The 26,310-nt window shown below is 40.2% G+C and overlaps 1 protein-coding gene across 7 annotated transcripts in view; it reads left to right on the top strand.

Moving 5' to 3' along the window:
* inpp4b (inositol polyphosphate-4-phosphatase type II B) overlaps nt 1-26,310 on the top strand; it is a 191,560-nt gene that overhangs the window by 109,799 nt on the left and 55,451 nt on the right. For all 7 annotated transcript variants that reach the window (XM_026171319.1, XM_026171316.1, XM_026171318.1 and 4 more), the window contains 4 exons: nt 2,983-3,094; nt 9,225-9,294; nt 12,456-12,603; nt 22,993-23,123. In XM_026171319.1, the coding sequence (XP_026027104.1) occupies nt 2,983-3,094; nt 9,225-9,294; nt 12,456-12,603; nt 22,993-23,123 (461 nt within the window). The remainder of the gene's footprint in view (nt 1-2,982; nt 3,095-9,224; nt 9,295-12,455; nt 12,604-22,992; nt 23,124-26,310) is intronic.

Raw genomic sequence — 26,310 nt, 5'->3', positions numbered from 1 at the left:
TATCATCAAAGCACCAAAGAAGCAAAAAAAAAAACAGTAGTAATGATAGTATTTCCAATAACAGTAGAAAAATAATGACAGTAATAATATTACTGTGGAAAACATGTAACTCATAATGATACTGAGGTCGCTGCTACATTGCAACGCACCCATAAATCCAGCTAAACCACTGGGCTGGATAGACTTGCTCAAACCAATCAAAGTGGGAAAATTAGTTTTCTTGGTTGCTAAATGTGGTGGTTTGAAAACACAGTTGTGTCACAGATCCTATGTACAGAAACATCAAGTCAGCAACATTGCTCAGGTCGTTGCCTTTTGCTCATTTAACTGAATACACACATCTCTTTTTTTAAAGAGTTTTAATAGGTATGTGACCCATCAGCAGTCATGTTACTGTGTTTCATACTTTGAAGAGCCATGCCAAATGAAGTTTAGTTTGTTTTCACCTGAAGGTAAATAATAATCGAGGTCGGGCTTTTACATGTTCAGTCCAAAGACAAGCATGTCAACTGCAAAACTGGTGTTTCTAAAGAGGCTGTGTGGAGCAAATAGATGATTTCTTTGTGTGTACTCAGCTTCCTGCGACCCTGGATGAATATGCCGTTAAAAAATGTGTACACAACCTTTTGTAAGTTCACAGTGAGGTAAGCCTGATGAAGCAGCTTAACTTTAAAATGTTACAGCCTAACAGAAAAAGGAAAAAAGTTTTTGGGGGGGCATCATTAGTGGAAAAGATATTGTGTCATTAGTAGATAAAAACTGTACAAGAAGTAAAATTAAGATATGATGCTCAGCCGAAGCCTCCCGTCTTGTACAGATAATTGAAAGTATTATCATTTGCACTGTGCAGTGTATACAGTGTGTACTTAAGACATATAGCTCGTACATTTAGAGCTTATTAGTGCAAACTGGCCATTTGAAACAAATTGCATTGCATGCTCCCACGCTGGGAAATGTATCCGTAAACTACAAGAAAGCCTTTCAAAAGAAAATAACTGTTAAATGTAAGGCACTTCCCTGATAACTAATTATTTCTCAAATTGTGCCAGATTCACAGCAGACATTTTAAGCACATTATTTTTGTCACTTGAACAAAGCCATCTGATTAAGTGTTGTCATAAAAGAGATCCTGGGCCAATTAGATTAAAAAAAGAAAAAGAAAAAGATGGGCTCACAGGCAAAGAACAATCTGCAGATTTGTTTCCATGCCAGCTCCAACAGACGGAAAGTGACGAGGAGGGAGAAGAGGAGGGAATGTGGGAGTGGAGGGGGAAGGGTCTTTTTTTTTCTCCAAACAATGTCTTCTTTTTCAACAACAGCGCTCATCAAAACCTTCTAAGTTAATCGGAGGTCACTTCATGCTCGTGCTAAATGGCTTTAGTTAAAATAAAGGGGTGCCTCTGAAGACCAGGCATCCTGTCAGAAGTCTCTAACCTCTTCCGTGCTTGTTTTTTAATGGAACAGAGAATTGGCTCTGCAGTGATTGAGCTAAATCGAATCATCCCAGCCCTTTTAAATAGGCTGCAGAAGAGTCCTTTTCCTCACAGACAGCAGTAATATAAAAGAAAATTGTATTTGAGTAGGTGCTGAGTTTATGTTTGGCTGCAAATCAAAACAAACAAAAAAAATCCTAATATATCTCTCAAAGGCATACTGTAAGTTAATTACGTTAAAGCAATTCTAACTGAGTCTCTTGTCCACCTAAATGGGGAGTTTCATTAGTGGATTGCGGCGCAGTAATCTAAAGAGTAGGGGACCACTGTAACCCCTAAGGTTTGCCTTGGGAGGACTATCACAGAACACGATGTGTGTTAATCTCCATTTCCTCGATTATGTGTGGGCCGCTCTCAGCACATAATGTTTGTTCAAAGTCAGGGTGACTTTCTTTTCCCGTGCTTGGGTCCTCTGTTGCGCAGGAACGGGAGGGGGCACGCTAAAAAATGGGGAAGAAACAAGAAGATGAGCAGAGGAGTAAACACTGAGACAGGTGTCTGGCAAGGGACAATGATTGGATTTATAAACCGGCCAATGTTATTTTCTCTGCTTGGAGACTACTGTAAGACATTAAGTGCTAACTGAAGCTCCCAGGGTCCCACTCCACAGACACTTTCCCTTCACTCTCCAACCTCTCGATCCCCGTCCTCTTCTCCAGTTTTCACTCACATTGCTTCCCGCATCTCCTTTCTTACCTTTTTCTCACGGGTGCCTTTAGATTTTCTTCTTTTGTGTCTGCCCAAGATTGATTGGCCTCGAAAGCATCCTTTTTGCTTCCATCACCATCCTTGCATTTTCTTCTCCTCGGGCAGGGGTGTGTCATCCATCCTCCTGTCTCCCCAGACCAGTGGCTGATGCACAACATCCAATATTTTCTCCAGCTGGAGTGGAACTGAGCACATTAGGGATGGGTCTGTTAAGGTGATCAGACTCGCTCCCGCTATACCCGGGAACCATTTTTCTTCATTTGAGAGCGTCTGTCTTCCTGCCAATACTATAGATTTTCTATCAGCTCCTTAATCATGGCCCCATGATTGGGAAAGTGATTAGTCAGGTCTCTCCGATATGAAAACTCTAGTATCAATTTTCATATCTGTCGGGGCACATAGCCTGGTTTAATAAACCACTATTTGAACAGTTAGATGAAACGTTCTTTCCTTCACCCCCATCAGCTTCCTGCTGAAGCGCGCTGGGATTTTATTCTGCATGCAAAACTCCTGGGCAAAATCTGTCAGGAAAAGGAATCGCCGCAGTGCAAGCGTCCATGTCCTGATTCCACTTTTTACTCAAAGCTTTATAATTTCACAACCTGTGCAAGGCTGGAAATAAGCTTATTAGGTGAAGATGAATATTTCTGAGGCCCGTAGAGGGGCAGTAGCTAGAGGAAAATATCATTTAACAGATGAGACTTTTATTTAACAGCTTGAATGAAGAGGCCAAAAGTGAATGTATCTTTTTCTCTCTCTCTCTCTTCATGTCTTGCTTTAGGTCATCTGATGGTGTGTGCACAGCAGGAACAGTGGTGGTGAGTCGTCTGAAGATGGGGGAGATGGAGGAGGTTGATGTGGACCAGATCACCACAGACATACCGTCACAGAAGGTAAGGTTAGCGGGCTGACTAGACGAAGCAGGAGCGGGAGTCTCCATGTGCCAGACGCCTCGTGCTAATACTAGGATTAGACAGGCACTGCACAAGTCCTCCAATGAGATTAAATAAACTTCAGTAAAACCTAATAGGGATTTACAGGATGTGAGTACGTTTAATGTCTGAATGCCTATATGTTGATACCGAAAGGGTTTTAAAAGAATGATATTGACACACATACACTCACAAATCTATTTGTGTCAAACCGTTATGCATTCTTCTCTACTCTTAACTGGGCTCTGAGATCACACAACGTCATCATCAGGAAGTTAAAAGAGGAAGGAGGAGTATTCTCCTTCAGAGTCTGAGTTTTTGAGGCGCCACCAGACCGAAAGTAGAGTTGTCCATATGCACTCCTGATTTGATTTCTGCATTTCTCTGCACATTCCTAAGAGGCCGTGATTTGTCAGGTGAATTCATGCTGTAGATCTCAGGGAAATCAGTTAAAAAAAAAACAAAAAAACAAAAAAACAAAGCTCTTGGGATATTTCTCATCCGTAAATAGGAACAGCTTTGTAGAGCAGCACAGAGGCCTGCTGTTGATTTCCTGTTTGTGTGGATAATTGTGTGTTTTTTGTACGTTGTGTTTGTGTATGCGTGTGATTCATGTCTTATATAATTGACCGAGGGCCTCTACATGGCTGACTGGCTTTCTGTTCTGCCCACCCCTGTTAATGGTGCAGGGAGGTTCCCTGCTAGGCTCCAGCATGTCACTGAAAATCTGCCCATGTCGCCTTGATGAATGTGTTGCCCTATGCGTGTGCGTGTGTGTGCGCATTTGTCTTGTCACAGCATATTTCCTTGTGTGCATCGTTGCTGTTGTTGAAGATGAAGGAAGGAAAGAAGGAAGGGCTATGACAAATCCAGGGGAAGGCTCACTTTAGACTCAGGACTCTCTTGTAGGGAAGTTCTCTTATTCCCTCCTTGTTCAAGGTACCTTAGTCATGTTCATGTGCTGCTGCCTAATTTACATATTTGCACATGCTTGTAAGTCTGTGTTTGATCAGTCCGTGTCATCGCTTAGGTGGTTGCTGCTCATGAATATCCCACTGACCCTGCAAAAATAATCAGCTGAAGCAAGAAAGATACTCCAGTCACCTTTGATCTGATCTCTTTACATATTTTAGCCTTCAAAGAGCCATCTAACAGATGCTGCCTACCGTTACAATGGGACTCCTTTCGCAGCTGAGGCCCTTAGCTCATTGTTAATACTTATCATTAGACGAGAAACTTGCCCAGTAAAATCTGCCCATTCTGTCCAATGGACACAGTTTGCTCTGGAGTTAGTGTGTGTGACTCTGTGTGGCTGCTGTTGGTTAATGTCTGTTTTATTCAGGATCAGTTTCTGAGCTAGGAGAGGTGATGGATCGTCCCTAGCAGTCATTAAAGTCCTTTTCTGGGGACAGATTTGGCTGTCTGGCTGTGTTAGATGGTTCATCAGACAGGCCAGAGCTGGGATACAGCGAGCATGAAAGATTGCTAGTTGTCAGTGGTTCACGTTGCTTTGATGAAGAAACCCAGGCATAATTCAAAAAAAACATCATTTTAACTGGTGTGCATGTGTGTTTTTATGAAAAGCAGAGTGTAAAGTTAAGAGTACAGCTTCACCTCCTTTCTGTGTGAATTTGACTATTTTATACATTTTAAGGGTCTGCTACATTAAAGCCCCAGGGTTTGTATCAGTTTCTTTCAACCTTTTCAGGACCAAAACCTCAAGAATAAAAAATGTAAGAAATAAGTTAATGATGTGCCACTACACTGTAGGCTTTGGTACTCAGAACGTCTGGTTTAATAACTGTTGGCCACAGTAGTCCAGTGCAGAAGCTCTAACCCTAACTCAGTGTTATTTCACCCAACACAAAAGTCAGAGTTGCAGCTAATGTATCGTCTTTGTTTTATATTAGCTAAAACATAACTTTTGTCTAGCACTAAAATCATGCAATCCTGTAATTACCTTACAGGGTCAATGACAGTCAATTTTTTATTTTTTAATCAATTAATATACTGGGGGAGGTGGGGGTCCATGTCCATGTCTCATTCCCTTTCACCTTCATTACCTCACCATTACAACACCGCTGCTTCAGTGTGCAAACTACCACCAATTAAATAAATGAGAAATGAAAAGGATTCAGACCATCACATTTTACAGGAAACACAAAAAGTCCTAGAAATTAGGGCTGGGCGATATGGCCTAAAATCCATATCGCGATATAATTTGAAGCACGTGTGGTAATGATATATATCGCGATATATTGTGTTCTTCTGTCTAACGTATTTTCCACACTATAAGGCACACTTAAAATCCTTTAATTTTCTCAAAAATCGAGTGTGCCTTATGTATGAATTCTGGTTGTGCTTACTGACCTCGAACCGATTTTGGTGTGCAGAAATCTGTTAAAAAATGTTTTGATGGATTGTCAGAGCATTACGGCTGCCGTAGTAAGGAGCTTCGCGGAGTAATCTGGGTCCAAAGCTCCGTCTCTTCAGGTCCCAAAGTCAAACGAACACTGAGAGTTAAAAACGGTTTAAATTCTTTCATCTTTAATAAAATCATCAGCGTTGCTGCTTTATCGGGTGTAACAATTAAGTTTTACATCCATGCATCCATGAAAACAGAATTTATTAAATTTAACGGAGTTAGAAGTTAACAGGAAGTTAGCTCGCTAGTTTCCACCTAAACATGACATACCATGTTCTGACTGAGAGATTTTTGAAACTAACTAAAACGTACAGCTCTGCTACCACTTCCGACATAAATGAAGACAGAAAACTAAACAGCAGTGGCGTTTGCAGGGTTACTGAAGTTGGACTACCTGGTATATAATGTTCTGCTACGGGATTGCTAGCGACACAGCTATGTTAGCATAACATTAGCACAGTGAAGCTGGAGGATGAACGCCAAGTTTTTTTCCACTTGATAAAAGTTAACGTGAAGGATTCTGGTGGTTAGGGACAAATGCAATCGTATAGCAGGATGCTATAGACGGGCCAGACTTCAGTCAGGAGAACAACTGAGATTATTCATCCACAATAGGAGGTTAGTTATTAATATACTGCAACAACATGGGAACAGTACAGCTGCGAGAGAATTCAACATTAATGAATCAATGGTACTGAAGTGGAGGAAGCGCAGTTTTTGGCTTTCCCCATATTTCAAAAGTGCTTCATCTCTTTGCTATGACTGTCGCCCGGCATAATTTGCAGATGATAATGGTTGTAGCCACTGCGATGCTTTCGACCGCGATGCGCTATCGCGATAGAGCGGTATAGTCAAAATCTCTATCGGTGGCCAAATTTATATCGTTTCTATCATATATCGTTTATATCGCCCACCCCTACTAGAAATGTACCTGTTTAGTGTCTGTCAGATTTTTCCCTACAAGAGATTTGTAGCTTCTTAGTTCACCTTGTCGAATTGCTGTTATGCATCGGACCTGCGGTTTGCGACATCCTGCAGTTCAAAACAGTTAGAAATAGTACATTCACAGTTTGTTGCCTCTTCAACTGATGGAAGAGCAGCTGTAATGGTCCAACAGAAAGTCATTAAACCGAAAGTCATTTAACTCCAAATGTCTGCTGTTGGTCTCTGTAAATGGAACAGGATGTCTTCCTGTACAGAGATTTGGGTAAAAGAGGGTGACAGACTAAAGATGAGGACCTAGAGGAAAGGAATTTACTTTAGTGGAATATTTATTAATTCTTTCTTTAGACTGACAGCGGTTTGTGCTTCTGCATTTTGACATTTTCGTCAAATTAAATATTGGAGTTAAATCGGTGCTAAGTTGCCGAGTGTCTGAAGAGGAAATGGTGAGTGTGGGGATATTGCACATATGAATTTAATAATAACTACATTACATTTTTATCTTTTCTCTAAAGGTAACGAGTACGTAATCCGTTCCATTTGTTTGTCTGTTTGTTAGCAGTCTAGCGTCCACAGTTTTCAAGAGATCAGTTTTAAATTTTGTGTGATGGTAGATACCAATTACAGCTTGAACAGGTGTAACTTTGGTGAGAGTCAGGTCAAGGTCAACATCACCCAGTGTGAAAATCTGTAAAAACTTGATATTACCCAAAGTGTTTTATGGATCGTCTTCAAACTTCACTACAATATACCAGCCCCTGGGGGACTTGAGTACCTAGATTGGCTAAGCATTTGACCTTGACCTTCACTGTTATTGTGCAAGGTCAAAATTGGCCTTCTTACCTTGCAGTAGCAGCACTGCAGTCTCTGGGTGTTACTGAGGCTTAACTGTTAATTGTCTAAATCTGAAAAGGTGTAGATAAAGGCCTCAGGTTGGCTTGGGGGAGATCCTACTTACCATAATGCTTTCTGGGCTGTCATTTTCAACCAGTGAAATAAAACCAGTGTTTCTACTAATTCTGATGTCAGTCTCCACTTCATGTTGCAGCTTCTGAGCCAGGTTGTAACAGTGGGAACACCCACTTTTTCACAAATCACACAAATTTTTAATAATTGTGTGTAACTTAGGCTACATCCACACGTACACGGGTATTTTTGAAAACGGAGATTTTCCGTTTTAGTTTTAAAAACTTATCCCGTCCACATGTAAACGCAAAAATGAAGGAAAATGCTGCTAGGAACATGCCAAAGCAACAGGTGGCGATATATTCCTAACCGTGTAGAAATGTTGGCCAATCAGAAGTCTAGAAGCCTCGGTGGGAAATAGTAAACATAGATGGGGCATAGAAGCAGAACCAAGTTGTATGTGTGGAGGGACAGTAACTGTGTGTATATATGTAAGCATTTAAACACTGCAGAGAGTACAATTAACAGTAATAGTATTGTAGAAATGCATTTCACCGAAACAATAACGTGGCGCACAGTGTGACGTCAAAAAAGGCGCACACCTTTGACGCTGCGTGCAAAAAATGAGTTTTAGTAAATACGCCGTTTACATGTGGACGAAAGGGGAAAACACATAGAAGAATCTCAGTTTTCAAAAATACCCGGGTACGTGTGGACGGAGCCTTAGATAAGTTATCAAGATTTTGTTTTTAAAAGGAAAAAAACAGAAAATATTTAACACTCAGCCAGAAACAGAGTCGCCCTCTGTTGGCCTTTAAAGACAGCTGCAGGTTTATGGCACTTCCACATGCTTTATATTTTCAGATTGTCCATATTTTTCCTCTCACACCCAGCTCGTCACATCTATCCCTTCGCTGACCCTGGTTCTGTCCAATGTTTCTTCCTGCTAAAAGGGTTTTTTACTCCCACGGTCACCAAGTGGTTGTTCATAGGAGGGTCATCTGATTGTTGGGGTTTCCTTTCTATCAGTGTAGATCTTTACTTCACAATATGAAGCACCTTGAGATGATTATTGTTGTGATTTGGCACTATATGAATACAACTGAAATGAAAATTAAATTGAATTGAATTTCTTCCAAAGTCTTTTGCTTGCTTGAGAAATTTCATTTTGGAAAATTGCACCTAAACTAATTCAGAACATTAGAGTATACTGCAAGTTTTATGAGAGTGGATTTTTTGTCTCTTGTTGGTTACTGTTGTAATGATTAAGCAATGAAATAACCACATTAAAAGATATTGGATCTTTTGCCTAGTAGGACACAGTAATTGAGAGATTAAAGCTGTGTGGTCTCCCATCTCTCCTAAGTAAAACCAGGTAATTTACTGTATGTCAGTTGATAGTTTGAAATTTTGAAAGTTTGAAATTTACCAGCTGAAGAAACCGTATATATTTATAGATGTATATGTATAGATAGAAAGATAGATATGGGTTTTTTAATGTAATTATGCTTATGTGAGCAGCTTTATGGTTCTCTAGCAGAACACGGATCAAACTACCGGAATTTTACCTGCTGGCTACAGCTTTGGCGCTAAAGTACCTCTCAGTGTGTCAAAGCTAAATTAGGATTTTCAAACTCGAGCTGCCACCAAATTAGAGTATATGTCACATCAAGTCTCAGTGTCAGGCTGCACTTAAATGTGGTTGCCGTCACAGGCGACAGTTTGTGATCAAAGCCTGAAAGCACATCAGAGAAATGCTTTACTGTTCATGCTCATGTTTGCCAGTTTTCATCTTGTCTTTTCTTCTGTTCTTTCCAGTGTCCACTGGTATGTGAGTCTGCGCACCATTCTTGCACCGACAGAGAAAATAACCCATTGACCGGGCCAGGTATGAGTCACACCCTGAGCACCTGTAATTTCACCACTTATTGCTGGATAATGTTGCAATAAAAATGCCTCTAATTTCCCCTTCTTGAAAGAACTCTATAATGGCCTTGAAGGAAAGGCTGAAAGACTCTATTATAATGCATTTAATACATTAACATCATGTAACGTCTTCATCTAAAAGTCTGTTAATGCTCTGCATCTGTTTAACCTTGAGTAACTTCTCTATGAATAACATTTGAAGTCTATGCTGTGTCCTTTTTCTTGATTAAAGAATTTTATCTTCCCTGCTTACATTTACTATGCGCCAAAGTGTTTTTAGACAGACAGAGACTAGTGAGAGGTGTCTGACAATGTTAGCCTGCTCAGTTCTTTGTAGACTAACTAAAGATGATCAGAAGATGTCATATGAGCTGCGTGAGACTAATTTAGTGGTAACACAGAAAGTCAGCTCACTCACCGGTTAGAAAAGAGAGCATTGCAGAGAGAAAATGAAAGACATGTAGACGGAAAAGCGTGTGACTTGAAAAGGTCACAACTCCTGCTGTGTTAAAACTTCACAGCCCCTTTTTCAAAGGAAACTTGGGAGACACACATCCATTTGTTCCACACATCTATTTTCTCCTGTACCTGGATCCCCTTAGCCTCCCCGAGCTCCCCAGCAGTCGCACGCCTGTTGTCATGGTGTCATTGCTGCTTACTGTTTCTACTGTGATTAACTAGTGAACTGCAGCCATGTTTGCAGGTGCACATCTGCAGCCTGTCAAAACAATACCCTCCCCACAGATACAGCCAGATTGAGTAACGCAATTTAGTCTTCCACTTTTATTACCTTTCAAAATGAGCATGCAGAGAACGGGGAGATAGCAGAGCCCACGCGCAGCAATTCTCGGCAAGTCATTTTCTTAAGAGGTGTCAGGAAGGGAAACGGAGGCGTCTGATTGGTGGACAGATTAGTGTGGCGGCAGGGGGGAGTCCGGGGGTTAATCCGCTTCGCTGATGGGGGTGGAAGTCAGCAAACTGTTGCTCCGACGATTAAGGCTGTGCCCTCACCCCTTTCTCTCCATGTATCTCCTCATTTATTTTTGTCAACCCATTAAAGTTTTTCGAATCCCCGTGCCAACGATTTTTGATTTTCACATTTCATTTAGATGCAATTATGAACCCTCTCAAGAGTTGTTCAGGCTAGTCATAATTAAATTGTCATTAATTTCAACATCTTAAGCGCCGTAGAAAAATAATATTAAGCCCGTCTGCAGTCTGTCTGACTTATCGTTATTGTCCTTAAGAGAATCTCTTGCTGTCTGTGTGGAGTTTTTATAGTGTAGTAGCCTGTCTACTGCTATGCAGTTAAGTCAGTAAAAAGTCACAAGATTAACACTAATAGAAATGCCTTTCGTGCAGAGCTTTGGAAAATCTTTTGCTGCATTTCTTGCTGTGCTTGCTGTGGTTACTGTATGGTAGTTTTCTCTATTTGATTTCAGTATATTCTTTGCTATTCTCATCATCTAGATATCACATAAAAAGCATCCAGCACATGGACCATATGTAAACCCCACAAAGACAACCCCCAACAAGAATGGGACTTCTGTTCTGTACCCTGATCATTTGTTTCTCTTTATTATCATGTTTAAATTCCTGAGTGGTAGTACACTTTGTTGGAGAGTGGATGTCAACCATGGATTTGTTAAGAATAATTAAAAGCTATGGAGTTGTATATGCATTTGTAATATCTATATAAAGTACCAAAACAGTGTGGGGGGATGGTATCAGATGGTAAGGAAGAATGTTTGTTCATGGTTTTATAACACCAAAGGAAGTCTACAACACAAACCGATTATCCAAACTCAGTTATTCTTGGATTTGGTCCCGAAATGATGACGTTAACCAAACAATCAAATCCAGTCAGACTAGCATGAAATACTGTTGGCTGGTGGCGAAGATGGGAATTGTTGGAATAGTTTTTAACATTTTTTATTACAGTTGTTTTGTTTTGATTTGTAAAGGTTACCCAGTTTTTACTAAGAAACTATCTTTTATTAAACCACATATAAAGCTGCTGCTTAAGTCAGTCAAGTAGCACATTGCATCACATTGCATCCTAAATGAAAACTCTTACCACATAAGGACTCCCACTGTCGTGTGCCTTCTGGAACCCATCTGAAGGGCATCGCTGAACTTTAACACTCGAGGACAAATGACGTAGCAGTGTGAGGATTAATGGCTCAGACACTAGGTTTCAAAACGAGGACTCAGACAGACGACCTTGAAAAAAACAAAAAAACAACAGTTTACTTCCATCAGTGTTATAGTGCTGTATAAGGGCTTCTTAAGGGGACTGTTTTCTGCATTGCCAGTAGGAGCATGAGTATGGCTTCCATTTATGAATTAAGGCAAAAAAAAAATTTGATTTTTTTTTTCCTGCTACGCATGTTTGACTACCCATTGCAAGATTTTCAAGGTTTCACTCTGAGTGCTTCAGCTCTGCAAACAGAAAGGAGTACTACACACAGTTTAAGGCTCACAGCTTTCTTGCCCTCTGCTGCTAGCATGCAGATAAGAGCATTAGAGCTGTTTTTCGTTTCCAGCCTTCAATTGCTGCTATTAGCCACTCTCTGCAAGAAAAAAAATAAAGATGGGACTCAACGTGAATCAGTTTTAATGGAAGAGCTGGGCACTGGGGTTCGTAAGGAAACTTTCAAAATGATTCAATGGACTGTTCCTCAGCGTTGCACAATAAATAAGCAATTAATATGGAAATGGAGGAAATAATAAGGCAAAGATTAGTAGGACAAGGTTACGTGTTTTGCTCTGCTGTGCTGTCAACTGAAGTATAGAGAGAGTAAGAGAGGGAAGGAAGGCCTTGAAAAATGAGAAACTTCTTATCTACGGCAGACACCATTATTGATTATAGAATTTAATTTGTGCTTCATACCTCACACGACTTTTCAAGACTTTTGAAGTCTATCTGTTCTGTCACGTCCTTGAGGCCAGCAGCTGTCAGAGCTGATGTAAAAGTCTGTTTACCTTTTGCAAAATTAAAGAGAAACTCTTTAAAATTTATAAAACAGGGATGTGATGTATTTTCTGCTGTGTCAGATGGTTCAGTGAACAACTTCTTTTTTTTTACTTTGTTCTCACCATCCCTTTGTCTTTCTCTGGCAGTGTTCAAGAACCCAGTATGCAAAGTGTACAGATTTCAAACAATGGACAGCAAGTGGATGCTTGTGCGGGAACAAATGGAGGAGTGCACTCTGTCGTTCAGTATCCCCAAACAGCTGCTCGCGCTGTACATTCAGGAGGACATGAGTAGGTAAGCGCATCTGAAAAATCAGACATATTCGTTGTGTGGACCTTAATTTCTTCTTCTTGTCGTGGAGATTAAGGACCCAGGCTGTGGAGCCATACTGATTAAACAGAAGGCAGGTCTTTTATTTTGGCTGACTCGCAGTTCTCAGAAACAAAGCCCAAAGTAAATCCAAAAACAAGAAGCTGAGATTCAAAATTAGCCCAGGAAATCACGGGGGTTAACACATGAGGGGAGCTTAGCAGACACTGCAAGAAAGACTGAGGGGAAGACACAACTATTTTTACAGGGATTCAAATTCAAATTCAAATTTTTATTTGTCACGTACACAGTCATACACAGTACGATATGCAGTGAAATGCTTAGACAACTGCTCGTGACCTAAAGAAAAAAAAAGGAAAGGGCTATGAATAAGATAGGAAATAAATATGAAAAATTAAAAAGTGTAAATTTAACTAGGAAGGAATAAAATATAAGAATATAAAATATAAAAAATGAAATAACTGTACAACACAAATTAGAATGAAGGGTAAATTTAACTGGGAAAGAATAAGATAAAATATATAAATTAAAGTTGAAAATAAAATAACTGTACAACAAAATACACAATACACAGTATAGAACTATATAAGAATGTATGAAGAAATATAAATAAATAAATAAATATATATACACACACACAATAACAGCAGCTGTACAAGTATTAACTGGAAATGAAGAATATAGTGACCAGTGTTGTGCAATCCACATTTGTCTTGTGCGGTGCAAATATGCTTAAAGTGGTTTAAGTGATGAAGTGAAAACAATGTCCAGTGTGTGTGTAAGAACTATATGTGTGGGTCAGTACTGTGTGGTGGTGTGATTGAGAGACCGTATCGCCTGCGGGAAGAAGCTCCTCCTCAGTCTCAACAACAGACTGTTCTCTCTGTTGAGGTCAGGAAAGCGATTCCGCTCCCTGAAGACCAACACAGAGAACAGTCTGTTGTTGGGATGGCTGAGGTCCTTCACGATCTTCCTGGCCTTGGTCCAGCACCGCCTGCTGTAGATTGATCTGGGATTTGTAGGCTAGTCTTCTGGGCAGATCCCGGCACCCCCGTGCCTTATGTTTGACACTGCTCAACCGAGGCAGGGTTGAGAGTAAAACTAAGTGCAAAGAACAGGCAGCAGCTGACTACCACAGCAAAACAAGAACTAACTTAAGACTCACTAAACACAGAAGAAACCTATAATAAAGAAGGAAACTAAGCATAAATAACACAATCTTTAAAAAGTAATAGAACTCAAATATAAAAAGTTCAAAAAAACCTCAAAAACAGACTAAAGTATTTTAGTATTTTAGTATTTATTTATTTATTGTCATTGTCAAGAACAATGAAATTGCATTTGGGGCTTCCATACAACCCAAAAAAAAAGAAGAAAATAATAAATACCCCTTAAAACCCAAGTGTACATATTTAACCCAGTGTGACTCCAATGCAATAAGACAATCCTTAGCAATAATGTTCGTAGAAATTCAGACAAAGACCTGAGAAACATGACAAAATACAACAATGCAACCCATTCAATATTATTGTACTGTGAGATATGATATCAGATATGATAGTTATCTATTTAAGAAAGAGGGGGGGGGGGGGCAGGAGGGGGAAGAGAATAAAGATATGATGCACCAATGCAGACCAGTTCATTGCTATTAAGAAGTTGGATATGGTTATTGTCCGTGAGAGGGGGGCAGAGAGTTCAGGAGCCTCACAGCCTGTGGATACAGGCTGTTGGCCAGTCTGGATGTTCTGGCCTGTATAGACCTGTACCTTCTCCCTGAGGGCAGCAGATGGAAAAGGTGGCGCGCAGGGTGATGTTGGTCCCGCAGGATACTGTGCACCCTCCTCAGACAGCGAGTGGGGAAGATATTACTGATCTCTGGCAGACTTGTTCCAATAATTCTGCCAGCTTCTTTCACCACCCGCTGGAGTGCTTGCTGATCGGCCTTGGTGCAGCTGGGGAACCACACTAGAAATCCATACGTCAGAACGCTGCTGATGGCACAGTTGTAGAAGTTCAACATCAGAGATCTGGGAATGTGTGCGCTCCGCAGTCTCCTCAGGTAGTAGAGGCGCTGTTGGGCCTTCCGTACAACTGAGGTGATATGGTTGCCCCAGGACAGGTCCTCGGTCACAGTTACCCCCAAGAATTTAAAACTGCTCACCCTCTCCACCGCCTCACTGCCAATGAAGAGAGGCAGATGGTTGTTATGACCCCTCTTCCGGAAATCTACAATGATCTCCTTGGTCTTTTTGGTGTTTAAGACCAAGTTATTGTCGTGGCACCATGACTCTAGTTGTTGCACCTCTGTCCTATAGTTTGTCTCATCATTGTTGGATATAAGTCCGAGCACTGTAGTGTCATCTGCAAACTTAACAATGAGATTGGACGCGCAGGAGGAAATACAGTCATGGGTGAAGAGAGTGTATAGCAGAGGGCTCAGAACACACCCCTGAGGGGCACCGGTGTTGACCACAAGGGTGGAAGAGGTGTTCTTACCCACTCTGACACTCTGTCTACGGTTAGTGAGGAAGTCCACAATCCAGTTGCACAGAGAGGAGTTAAGTCCCAGTTGGTGGAGTTTGGGACGGAGTTTGTATGGCCGGATGGTATTAAAAGCCGAGCTGTAGTCTACAAAGAGGAGCCGTGCATAGGTGTTCCTGTGTTCCAAGTGCTTCAGTAATGTGTGCAGCACTGTGGCGATCGCATCCTCGCATCCTAAAGCATAACTCACAATGAAACCTAACAGAAAAGCCAAACAGAAAGCATCTGAAAAAGACAAATAACTCAAACATGGCACGGTTTAGTTCAACACAACAACAGCCACCTCGAGACACTTTATATTGGAAGGTCTTCAGTCTAGACCTTACAATAGTGGAGAGAAAATCCATCAGTGAGATAAAAAAAAAACCTCCCCTCTTATGGGAAGAAACCCCCAACAGAACCAGGATCAAGGAGGTGGAGCCATCTGTTGCAACAGTTGGGGCTACAGCTGTACACAGGGGAGGCTAAAAAAGACAGAATGCAAACAACTAAATATTAAACACTGTAACTAACTCACAAAGGACGACAGTAATGAAAGCCTCAGAATATAGGAATCAGGACCCAACGTGGTCAGGAGATAGACCAGGTCACCTAGTAATTGGAAAGTTGGTGGTTCCATCCCTGTCTGCTCCAGTCTGCATACTAAATATCCTTAGCAAGATGCTAACACCAAGTTGCTCTTTGATGATGTGTTGGATATAAAGGACTTCCATGCAAAAAGCATAAAAGAAAGTCCATGTGTGAATAAGTGCTCGGATAGAGCAGAAAAGTGCTATATCAGAACCAGTTCATTTACCATTTTTCAGTCTATAAGGAAACCAAGTCAATAACCCAAACTCCGAGATTAACTAGAAAACTGAAATACACAATACACAACCCACAAACAACCTAAAGACCGCAACAGCCTCCTCCCATATTTAAAACTAACCCCTTTACAACCTCAGCTCTATTTGTATGTTTAAAGACTTTACTTGGAATCAAAACAGAGTCTAGTTGATACTGTGTGAGAAAAAGGAAAAATTAGACCATCCCCTTGGGCTCGACCGTTGATTGTCAAGGCAGATCATTCCTTAACTGGCCTGTTGTCTCTGGCAGCCCTTTCTCATACATAACACATAAACAGTCCATACATAGACACGCTCACACATGAATTATTTACGCTGACTTCAATCCAAGGCACACAAAGATCCAATCAGAGATCTGGATGAGTGCGTTAGTAGGAGGATGTTTTTCCATTTGTAATCACAGCATGTAACAAAAGCCTCACACAGCCACACAACATCAAGGACACGTGTCCGTCACATCCCTTCCTTAAGCATATGCACTGGATCCCATTCACCTTCCAGTAACGTGTTCCTAGAGCATCGGTGCTGTTCTGCTGCCTTTTTAACCTTACTTCCTGATAATTCAAATCTTAGCTAAATTTAGAAGACAATTATAGAATATTTATGAAATGCGTTATCTGTATAATACAGCTCATGAGCACTCAGCAGGCTCCAAACCATGACTACCGTATACAGTGTTCGTTTATTAACACCCATGTGCACCATATCTCCAGCTTGGTCGCTCGAGCACCTCTTCTATAATCCTCTTTAAATGTTGTCTTTCTCCACGGTGCCTCTCCATTTTGGCGATTCCGTCAGCCAAGCTCACAGCGGTGTTAGCTCAGGGTTTTTAATGATTCAGTAAAGTTGTGAGTGCAGCAGCGGATGGTGGGTGGCTTAGTTTGCTTTAGCACTCTGTGATAATCTTGGATATTTCTTCCGTCTATTTGTTAGCTTTAATGTCTCCACTCATGTTCTAATCGAAGACTGTGAACACAGAGGCAGTAGAGTTTCCGCTGTGGCTCCTTGTGCGCGTCGCCGTGTGTATGTGTGCAAAGAAGATAAACGCATGTGCAGCAAAGTGTGCGGGTATCGATAAAACCTCCCTCATTAAGAGCTGTCTGGTTTCTCATTAATGAAAAAAGAAAAAGTGCCCTTGCTTTTGGTGTTAATTAACAAGTACTGTGTTTGCGTGTCAAGATCATGTAGGTGACATTTTGGCATCCACCATCTTTGTTTGCACTTGCTCTTTATATCTAAGATCTGGATTAATGGCTGTGCTTGTTGTCTTGATGGAGCCGTTTTTTCACAATAAACTGAAGGTATTTGGGGTGAAAAATGCTTGCTTTTCAGCGCAGCCACAGAGGTTTTATTGACCCCCACACAAAAGGCCTTTAGTTATTAAACTGAACAGTCACTATAATGCGCCATGAAATAAAGGCAGCCACATGACAGGTCTTTTCTTTTTTTGGAAATGTATTTTGTTATCCGAATCATCTGGCTGACTCAATTTTAACACATTTTCCTCTTTATCTGTATCGATCTATTGTTTGTTTTTAATCTGCATCACATGTCAGTTTAAAAAAGTCATTGTTTATAATAACTACAAATATATTTCATGAATTTTATCCAGTTAATCCTCTTATCTTCCTTTTTCTTACCTTTTTTGCTTTCTTATGCTGTAGGACATTGTTTTTTGTTTTTTTTATTTTATTATAACTGAAAGAGATGCTGCTTCAGTCAGGGCCACAATACTAAAAATATTATTTTTATTCTCTGACCGCAGTAATTTATATTTAGTGGTGGGGTGGATGGAGCTTACCTTGTAAGGGCTGGTGTGGTGAGAGCCGCAGTAAAACCCCACCACAAAACGGAGCAGGCAAAAAACCCCGATAAATATCACGTTAAGTTATTATCTAACTTAACGTGAAATTAAAAAGTACTATCCACTAGCCAAAAATAAAATATTGAATTAGATAATCATTTGCAACAGTATTAATGCCAACAGTCCCGTCTTCACTCTTCCAGTTAAGGCACAGTTTCACAACACTGCTGCACACAACCCCTCCTCTCAGTTACAGCTGAAATACCTAAAGGCCTCAACAATAAGCAACACTTTAGGAGGAATTTCAAGAGGTCAGTAAAGCTCCAACACTGAACTAATAAACACATATCACAAATGTTAACCAGGCAGGCACACATGTTAACATTAGGTCAGCAATTACCTGACAGCCACATTATGATTTAGCCATGAATTGTTTCAAATATTGCTTTTAAACAATTCAAAGCAATATTTCAAGATGATCGAACACAGTTCACTGCAGTTCCAAGTTTTTAAAACGATACATTAAAAGATAGAAGAGTTATTATTAGACTAGCAGCTAATAATAAAAGGATAACACTAATATGGGAGCTAGGTAGCTTCCTGCCTGCCTATCTGTAACACTAATACAGCGTTAATTTAACAGGATAACACAATTTGATAGGAAAAATGTGACTTGTTTTTTTTTTTTAATGCACTACATAAAAGACTCTTAAAATTCATCTTCAAATACAGTAACATAGTGTTTGCATTGTCAAAAATGACGGTTATTCCTTGTATTGTTCTAATATATTTTAAAAAATAAGCTTGTCAATTTCCCCCCGTGTTATACAAAATTGTCAAGTTTGAAACTCTAGTATCGTGGTGACCCTGTTAGATGTAGGATGAAAAGGAGGCATTGAATTGGAGGTGGGTGACAAAGCGGCTTGCAGAGGTAGCAGCAACTGTGAGCAGCTTAAACCGGCTTACCGATTGGATGTGTAGAAGAGTATTGCTGCTGACTTGCACTCCATGGCCTGTGTAAAGTGTAAAAAATACAACTGTATAATATACTGTGTTATTCCAAAGAAAGTTATTTTAGCATGAGTAATGAATTAGAATGTAGCAGAGTCTCCCTGAATGTTATTTTTGGGCTTTAGAGTTTTAGTGTTAATCAGCAATGAATATTAACAAATATCTAAATCCTGATGTTGAACACCTAATACCTGCAAAAAGAACGAATATCCAAGCAGTTGATAATCGAGAAGGCAAAACAACATACACAATAGGACAAAGAGGACAGGAAAAGTGGATGATTGTTGTTTGTTCTCACTACAGGCTAGATCATTTCAAAGATGCAATAAAGTCATCATCTTACTCTATAATATTAAATGTGACATTGAAAATGCATTTTCCCTAACATCTGCTGTCTGTTAAATGTTATACTAGGATCTGTGACCTTATTTTTGCATGCATATTTAATCAGCTCATACCTACTCTTATCACACCTTTACCCTTTCCAGACAATAGCGCAGTGATTAAAGGGGGTGAGTCTATCGTATATCTCTGTTCACCATCTCTGTGCCTCGGAACCCTCATTTAGCAAGCAGATATGCGTATCTGTTGTTTTAACCATTATTTACATCCACCTTGACCTGAGACACAAAGTAACAGAACGATAGTGTGGTTTGAGCCTGTGATGCAGTGTCTTAAGGATATTTAGTGGAGACCATTGTGGCTATATATTTACTATTTTAACACTTAAATCAGAAAACTTGAAACCACTGTCTCCTTGATCATTAAAGTGGTCAATTGGTCAAGTGGATTCATTAAGAACAATGTATATTTCAGTGAAACCAGTGGAAACATGGGTCTGTTTAGTACCCACTAGCTAGAAAATCTACTATAAGATTATCTAAACAGCACAACATTTAAAGACACTTATTAGCAGGGTTGTTCCTTTTCCTGATTGATGCCAAATATTTTTTATTTTGTTTTCTTATAAAACAACAGGAGTTTCAAGCCATTTTGCAAACATTTTGCATTACAACTACACCGATTTTGGTTCAAGTGTCTTTTTAATTGAAGATAATTACAAAAGTATCAATGATTCTCATTTTCAAATCACATGAATGTTCTGCTGTCAGTAGCAATATAAGCGACCTTTACTCTGAAAATCTGGAATATTAGGAAACTTGAATATCACTGCCAGTTAACAGTCCACTGCTGTCCTCCGATATATGTACTCTTATTTGTAAAACTACTCTGATATAACCGGTGGCTATGCTAGTTTCTGTTTTGTTGAGCAGGTAGGCAGTGTAGAAATAATGTCTGATGGAATATTTAAGAACAAACATAGTGTGAAAATTCACCAAAGGCAAAGTGCAAAGAGTGACTACAGAAACATAAAAAAAACATTTTATGCTGTTTTAAGGGGCTGAGGGCTATCTGTGAATTTATTGCTTGCCAGGCAGAGAAATTGGGCCAGAAGGAAAACCACAGGTCACTGGACCTGCTCAAGCATAAGAAGTGGGTGAAATCAAAAAGCTAGAGGACTCTGAGAGGAAACCAGAGCTGGATTTTCCACTGGCAGAAGATAGCAGATGGGCACAGCTGGATACAGATCTGAGTGATATGTTGGACAGCATCCTGAAAGGAGATGTAACCAAGAAGATAAAGACCATGGTGCAAGCTGTGCAACAGGTACGCCAAGATGCCATGAAGGAAGGCAGACACCAGCAAGCCATCAGCAGATCCCAAGAGGTGGCTTTGACAGATCACATAAAAAAAACCCGGCATTGCTCAAGAAAAGGTGCTGAAAGATAGAAAAAAATTTGCAGGAAGGAGATAAACTGTAAAAACCAGAAAGAGAGAAATGTCAAGAGAGAAAACATTTTTTTAACCCTAACCACTTTACAAATCACTCCTATTGGAAAGCCCAAGAGCAGGAACCTGATATGTTCTTGGGTAGAAGTTAAGGACAGTGTGGAAGTGGGACACGATGACCCCACTAGAGATGTTTCAGTAGGAAACAGTTTTTCCTGCTGCCAACACTTAAGATGCACATCCCTTTTAACATGACAGACTTTGCCATCGACTAAAGTAACAGAAATAGTTGGAAAATCTCAAGAAGGATCCACTTCAAGACCATGAGACCCTACTTTCAAGATCTATAAATACTGCCCAGTGGCACTGAAGAGTTTTGAGAGATGCTCCTGTTAGAAGTTTAAATATGTTATGGTCTATTATTATTCACAGATTAACATATAATCTACTCACCAATGTGTATGTTGTATCCAAACAGAAAGTGTCCCAGGATGTTTGGAGGACTCATCCAGTTTTATAGCTTTAACTATCAGGTTCACACCTACTTTTTATCTAACCAAATAACACTGACCAGCTGATCCAACAGGCCGCCAAGTACCATCAGGAGTAGTTAAGATTGCCCACTATCATCCTTTTGAAGAATACCAGCATTTGATCGATGAGGCTCTTGTCAAAGAATGACAAGTAGCCTTATTCCCTATTAAGGTGGCTTTCCACAATTTCCCATGAGGATGAGGATGTAACCCAAACAGCCGGAGAAAGCCACTGGGAAGATAGCCAGGGCAGCTGAAAATAGCTGTGGTTGACAAGAGCAGGTGAAGACTAATTTAGTCTTTGCAGTAGCACTGCCCTACTGGAGCACAGTATACAGGTATAAGGGGTGAAACACTTGTGGCCCTGAGATAGTTGGGGATAATGTTTAATGTAGGGTATCTTGTCAGGTGAGAATTTTACTCAGAATTGACTGATTTAGTATGGAGTGATCCATTAGTTACTTATCTCAGTGTCTATTCTGGCAAAGACTTAGATGTAATTACTTTTATTTGGTCTGACAAACAAGTGGTACTCTTGCATTCTACTGAAATATGCTTACTTCCATCAAGTCTATCTTTATACATCATAAGCAGAACTTACAATTTAACCACATGCACAGTGTGTTTACAGAATTGCCCATATTGTGGCTTCCAGTTGGTTTCAAGGTCCAAGTTTGATTAAAACTTGATTAATTATGAAAAGGATCAAGAAAATCTTTGATATGTGACCACAGCCTACATGTATGTGGATATAAATTGAGATGAATGCTTAAACCTATTGAATTATATTCTTTCCTCACCTTCATAAGCATAAGCCCACGCAGATAATTGTGATTTAATTTCTTGTTTTTGACACGGTTACTGAATGACCTCACAGTTGCTGTGGCATTTCAGAAGAAACTGTTTCTTATTTCTAATCAGCTGATAAACAATGCGGTGCACTGTTTGACTGCCAACCTGTTCAGGATGTACCCTACCTCTCTCCGAATGTCACCTAACATAGGCTCCAGGTTTCCTGCAGCGCCTTCAAAGATAAGAAGATAAAACTAACTGATGGATGAAAGCATGGTTGTTTTTTTTCTGTTTTGAGGGGAATCAGTTCCTTGTCTTGTTGGTTTGGTCAAATCATTTGCTGTGTAAAATCCTAAATTCTAATTCTGGTATCTAAAAATAGCTGATTTACATTTGTAATATGTGATCAGAGGAGCGTATAAAGCCTCCTTTAACCTCTAATTTCTATAATATCTCTGGCATTTACTTGGTTGGCTGCCACAGGGACAGTGTGTTGATTATCTGTGTCTATCTGATATTCCCTTTCATATTCAAATTATTTGCCAAAGAAAGAGATTATGCATCCTAGCTGGAAATCAGCTGCTCCACACACAAACAAGACACAAATGTGCACAGACTGATGCATATTGGCAATTATTTCCAAAAGAAAGACCACAAATTATTATGGCATAAAGCTGCAGGCGCAACTAACTGAAAGACACCTGCTTGTTTCAGTATACACAGACAGCAGAAGAGTTAGTAATCGCAGAAGAAAGAGTAGTGAGGGGAGAATTTGAAAGGCCAAAGTGGATCAGCGGACACCAGATATTTTAGCCTGGGGTTTAAAGTTGCATTTATCTGGCTCAGGATGCGTGCATGTTTCAGTATGTTTTAACTTCTGTCTGTGTTTTAAGAGGTTTGCTAAAAGTTTTTTGAACCTGAACTAAAAGATTAAGTTCCTTTGAAAGAAGTATAAAAACTATGAAAGTGGCACAACACTAGCTAAAGCACTACAATAATACCTCAATGGTCCTCACAGATCTGTGTTTATTTGTAGGGTGCAGGATCTAAAGGAGCTGGGAGATCTTTCCCCTCACTGGGACAACTTACGGAAGGAGGTGATGACACGATATGCAGGAATAATCAGCTCCTACCAAGAGACCTTGGCTGAAATGGACAAGATTAACGGTATGATAACTGCACCTATCTCTGAATTTGATATTCCCGTCTGTGTCAACACATGTAGTCATGCACACAAATGCGAAGTCAGACAAATACACAAACTGGCTTCTAAATTGCTCATACATACATACACATCACACACAGACATTTGAAAAAGAAGGCTTTTATGCAGTCCTGTAAAACACTAAGTACATCTCGATCATAAGCTTGTAGAACCACCTTTAGCACCAATAACTTTGCAAGACTTTCTCGGTTTCTTACATGGTTGTGAATACATTTTTACCCACTCTTCTTCACTGAGGTTTGCAAACATTGCAATATTGTGCCACAGTGTTTCAGTCAGGTTGAGGCTGGCTAAAACACGGTATCTGTATTTTTGCTGCTATAGTTGGGGTCATTGTGTTTTTGCATGAAATAGTTTTGGCTAAGCTTCAGCTGTCAGACAGATGGCCTAACATTTGACTCTAGCATACTTTGGTATAAAGAGGAGTTCATGGCACTGAAATGCCCGCATGGGGCCCGGGTCTTGTGGCTACAAAACAAGCCCAAATCAATACCCGTCCTCCACCATGCTTCACAGTAGGTTTGAGGTGTTTGCGCTGATATGCTGTGTTTGATGAATTATCAATACTTTATTTTAAAAAGGATAGACTGTCTCCTGGCAACCCTTTCAAGAAATGTAGGTCTTGTTTTTTGGGGGGTTTTCTTTGGTTTTTTTGCAGTTCTTATTTTTGCAGTTTCTTTGAGCATTTCAGAGTCTGAACTAGTTCAGACCAGAGCAAAACTTCTGCTTTAACAAAGGTGTCCATACTTGCTAATGACCATTTAATCAGCTGAATCTGATTAGCAGCACTGCTACTTACCCTCTTAATTTCTATGTAAGCAGTAAGGATGTATTTAGCTTTTCATGGGGATGTGTGGAGATCTGTGAAAGCATTCCTTTCACCTTGACGATGTTGTCCCGTCATGGTGAAAATCATCTGCTCACATAGTCGAGGGTCCTTAAGAACACTGTAAAGAGGATAGGTACAGGTGTCTGATTTAGCCCAGTCTTGGATCAAAATCCTGAAGTATCCTCGGACCCGATGGGTTAAGTGCACACATAAAGGAAAACTTTGAACTCAAGGATCGATTTTGGGGTGAAAGCATAAAGAGAAGTTCCTGTTAAAAGAGTTTCCATAGCAACGCAGGTTTCATCAGGGGCAAATAAAATATGTACATGGCCATGTGCTCGTCTGTGTTTGTTGCACATAAACGCATCAAAACTGATACAGCCCTGTGCCAGGAGCAAACAAAAGCATGAGTCTCACATCTCATTTATAAATATCCAACCTTCCATTTAGTATGCAGTTACTTGGCGTGCAATCTTTTCTGCAAATGTTTTACATAATAAAATTAATCCATGCAGTTAGGTCTAACGCGAAGACGGGAAGTAATTAGTCTGCTTCTCATTTGTCCCAGGGTTTAACAGGTAGATGCCGAACGCGTGATTTTGGCAATGACGAGGTGTTGTTGAAAATGCATTCTGAAATACAAAGGTGATGTATGTGTTGCATATAGTTTGAACTTCAAAAGCTAGATAAAAGCTCGTATGAACAGCATGCATATACAGTACAGGATATTGCACTCTGTATGGGGCTTGTTCTCAAGCTTACGCCCTCAAAGACACAGTCCCATTAAATAAAATGAGAACAGAATCATTTTTATACATTTGTTATCCGTTTACAGGAGTAGCAAACGTATAAAAGACCAATCATTCTGAATTTGTTTCTTTCCCTCGCAGCAGCATGTTCCTATACATTTTTCAGCTTACTATGCACATATTAACATTACGGCTGGTGATTAATTTTCTACTGAGTACCCTCGTCCACATAATGAGATATTTGTCTCTGTTCCTTTGTTGCTTTGCCCAGCTGATAAGAAATAAAGATGGCTAAGCCTCGGTGCTGCCTGCCTGGACTCTGAGGAGGGGTTGAGGGAAAGGATAATGTGGTGTTGGTCATTATAGTTCCTGACAACTCACTTGCGTGGTCCAGATGCTGTAATACATGGAGGATCCCCCAACCCTATCTTGCTACTCTAATTCAGTCCTGCATTAACTTAACAGGATGACAGACGTTGCTAAACAAGCTGGGTGGGCAAGCTGCTGCAGATTAATTATTGATAACTAATATGATTAAAAAAGGTTGGGAGGGAGAGACGAAAAGAGACAGACTGTGGAGGAGGTTGAGTGGGTGCACAAATGTGGCAGGAGGGACAAGAAATGAAAACATAATTACCAGAACAAACAAAGGGTGACAAATATGGCAACTGAGTGGCATTCGTCATAAGAGGAGTTCATTAACAAAAGTCAGTGGGCACGGCTGTCCTATTACTTGTCTGCACACAAATTAGGAACTTTCATTTAATTTGTCACTGTGCTCTTCTTTTGGAAATGTTCATGTCTAAGTACTACATTTAGACGGGATAAATAAATTAAAGTCTATATGTTATTTACAGTAGAACATAGAAATCAAATCAAATGTTTAAACTGATAAAATAAGGTCTTGATGGCAACAGTATATCTGAGAAATGTTGGGATGGGGTCATGTTTACCACTGTGTAGCCTTTTCTTTTAACAATAGTCTGTAAACATCTGGGAACTGATGAGACCAGCTGCTGGACTTTTGAGAGAGTAGTAGATGCAGTAAGCGCTCTAGCATTGTCTTCCTGAAATATCCAAGACCTTCCCTGAAAAAGACGTTGTCAGGATGGGAGCATGTCGCTCTAATACCTGTATATACCTTTCAGCATTGATGATGCCTTTGTAGATGTACAATCTGTCACTTCCACAGACGCTAACACACCCCCATATCATTAGAAAGGCAGGCCTTTGACCTGAGTGCTGATCACAAGCTGGATGGTCCCTCTCCTCGTTAGTCTGGAGGACGTGCCATGCATGACTTCTTCTTTGCGTGATAGTGCTTTAACCTGCATTTATGGATGACGCAGTGCAGTGATTTCTATGAGAGAATCCAGCCTGTTTTTAATGAAGTGCTGCCCGAGGACCTGAAGATCACCAGTATCCAATATTGACTTTGGGCCTTGTCCCCTTGCACACAGAGATTTCTCCATTTTCTCTGATTTTTTCATGAAGTTTTTCCACAATTTGTAGATGCAGATTTTTCAAGGTTGGTGAACCTCGGTCCATCTT

This window comes from Astatotilapia calliptera, chromosome 6, assembly GCF_900246225.1.
Source record: "Astatotilapia calliptera chromosome 6, fAstCal1.2, whole genome shotgun sequence".
NCBI classification, from domain to species: Eukaryota; Metazoa; Chordata; class Actinopteri; order Cichliformes; family Cichlidae; genus Astatotilapia; species Astatotilapia calliptera.
Note: the sequence above shows the minus strand (reverse complement) of the source record. Positions and strands in the feature narration are given on the sequence as shown.